At 31.1% G+C, this 2,515-nt stretch overlaps 1 protein-coding gene across 1 annotated transcript; it reads left to right on the top strand.

The window, feature by feature from the left end:
• The first annotated feature begins 1,438 nt into the window (after positions 1–1,438).
• LOC114167498 lies at positions 1,439–2,206 on the top strand. The gene has a single exon (XM_028052596.1). The coding sequence runs from the start codon at positions 1,491–1,493 to the stop codon at positions 1,983–1,985; it is 495 nt and encodes a 164-aa protein (XP_027908397.1). The 5' UTR covers positions 1,439–1,490; the 3' UTR covers positions 1,986–2,206.
• Positions 2,207–2,515: the final 309 nt, after the last annotated feature.

Below are 2,515 nucleotides of genomic sequence, written 5' to 3'. Positions count from 1 at the left end.
GAAAACAACAAAAATTATTTTTGTAAAAGGAGATTAAGTTTTGCTTTATTTTTTAGAAAGGGAAGGACAAATAATATATAGATTAATATTTTCATTTATTTATAATATTTTAATATACTTTTACTTGAATGAACTTGTTCAGACTTTTTTAGAATTCAGGTGCAATTTGTTTTTTTATGGTGCAAATTTAAAAAACAAATTCACTAAAGGAAAGTAGTGCCAAAATAAGAAGATTTTTGTTAATCAAAACTGAAATCGTGTCAAAATAGGAAGACTTTTTTATAAACATAAAGAAAGCAAAGTCATGCCATATTGACATGATTTCGGTCTTATAATTTTAATGAAAGGTCGTTTCAAAATGACTCAATTTTAGTAAATTTTTTTATTTTAATTTATTTTTTCACATTCTAAATTATTACTGTTAAAAATTTTAAAACATTAAAAATTTAGTTGAGTAATTAATAAAAAAGTAAAGTAAATATATGCGCATGAAGAAAGAAAGAAGATTTCCTTACTAAATAATAAATGAAATGAAACAATCGAAATTATTCTAATTGTCATTGTGCTCGTGTGATGAATTATGACCATTGGGCCGATATCTCCTTTTTCGCTAAGCGTGCCATTTAATTTGCATTCTCCAAAACAGGGAACTAATGTATGATAGTGTTAGCTTTTAGGAAAATAATTTTTTGAAAATTAAATTTGAAAATTTTGTTTTAGAACATAAGTAACAATTTTTAAGTGGCTTTCAATTTTTCTATTTTTTCATTTTTTTATGTTTTAAAACTATTTAAAAATTATCATCTCATATTATAAAATTAAGTTGTTAAAATATTATCGTCCTGAAATTTAATATCACTACTCAAATTTGTGAGCAATTCGGCATTTGTGGCTTTTTACCCTCTCTTAATACTATCAAGAAAAAAACAGTATCATATTTCATTGCAATCTTTTAAAGCAGATCGAATCCATTGAAAATAGTCAAAAAGAAAAACAGGAATTTTTTGGTGTCTGCATGAAATGAACTTCCCATGCTGTTGTAGGATGTGGCTCACGTGACAGGGAAAACAAAAGGGTTTAAAAATCAGGCCCTTTCATTACAAACTAAGCAACTTCCAATCATCTTCCCTAACTTCAAATTTTTTGCAGAAACTAGGCTCTGATTTTTATAATTATGGAATCCAATTGTATCACAACTCTGTCTATAAACATCAGTGACATCTTGTTCCCTGTTGTTTCTTAGTTGTATTTCTCTTATTCTACTGTCTCCACATGTAGTTTAATTTCTCCCCTCCCTCAGACAACTCCACACAAAAGAAACATAAAAAAACTGAAAATAAACTATTTGTCAGAATCCAACAGGAAATTTCTGCCAAACCACACGATTGTAGGATCTCATTATATATAATAATACACAAGCTATATAACCAACCCCAAAAACATCTTCCTCTCCATAGCCTCAAGCCTAACTTCTTGAGAAATCTATAACAATGGCAAAGTTTCTTTTCTTGTACTTTTGTTTAGCAAATACCCTTTTGAGTCTAACCAATGCTGCAAACCAGCCTCAAATTATTTTTCAATCTATTTCAACATCATCTTCAAACCCTCCTGCTCAGAGTCCTGGTGACCAGAGATCAGAGACATTAGAACCCTTTGGAAGGAAACTTGGTAAGCACCAACGTAATGAAATCAGGTCCTATGATACCAGAAGTCCCACACCGTCTGAAGCACCGAAAAGTGAAAACAAAATGCATTCTGGTTCTGAAGGGAGCATTAATGAAAGAAGTTCTATTGAACCAGAAAATGGAGGGGTTTTGGGTTCTCATCATGGTCAGATCCATTTGACGAAGCAGCAGCACCACTCATTTGACAAATCCATAGCAGGGGCAGGAGTCATTCTTGGAGGTCTTGCCACCACCTTCTTGGTGTCAGTTTTCTGCTATATAAGAGCTACTGAAAGGAACAAGCTAGAAACAACAGCTTAGAGCACCATCGAAGAACTTTTGTTTTCTTCTTTTCTTCTACCTCAATTCCTTGTCTCTGTATATGCATAGTGTAAATGGAGCTAGTGAAAAGATTAAGATTTGTTTGCAGGTTAAATTTGTTCAATTGAAAAAAAATCAGGCTTTTTTGTATGTGTGCGTCAAATTTGGCCGTTAATTATAAAAATGGGTCAGTGGACAACTTCTTTAAAAATTTTGAAAAAGGTGACCGTCATTAATCATGACGACTTCTTTGTATCAATGAATGAAAGTCATTACAAGTCTTAATGAATGAAAGTCATAACGAATCTTAATGATTTTTAAATGAAACAATGTCACAATTGAAATAAAGTTGTTAAGACTCATAACAATTTTCGTTCATTGTCAATTCAAAGAAGTGGTAATGATTGATGACGACTTCATTTTTCAAGACGATTTCATTTTAGACATCGTTTTCGATCAGTACGACATGTTCCATTTTTGTAAATATTTCGTCACCTGACTCATTTTCACATATGTAAAAAAGCCAAAAA

The sequence above is a fragment of the Vigna unguiculata genome, chromosome 10 (genome assembly GCF_004118075.2).
Source record: "Vigna unguiculata cultivar IT97K-499-35 chromosome 10, ASM411807v1, whole genome shotgun sequence".
Classification (NCBI taxonomy): domain Eukaryota; kingdom Viridiplantae; phylum Streptophyta; class Magnoliopsida; order Fabales; family Fabaceae; genus Vigna; species Vigna unguiculata.
Note: the sequence above shows the minus strand (reverse complement) of the source record. Positions and strands in the feature narration are given on the sequence as shown.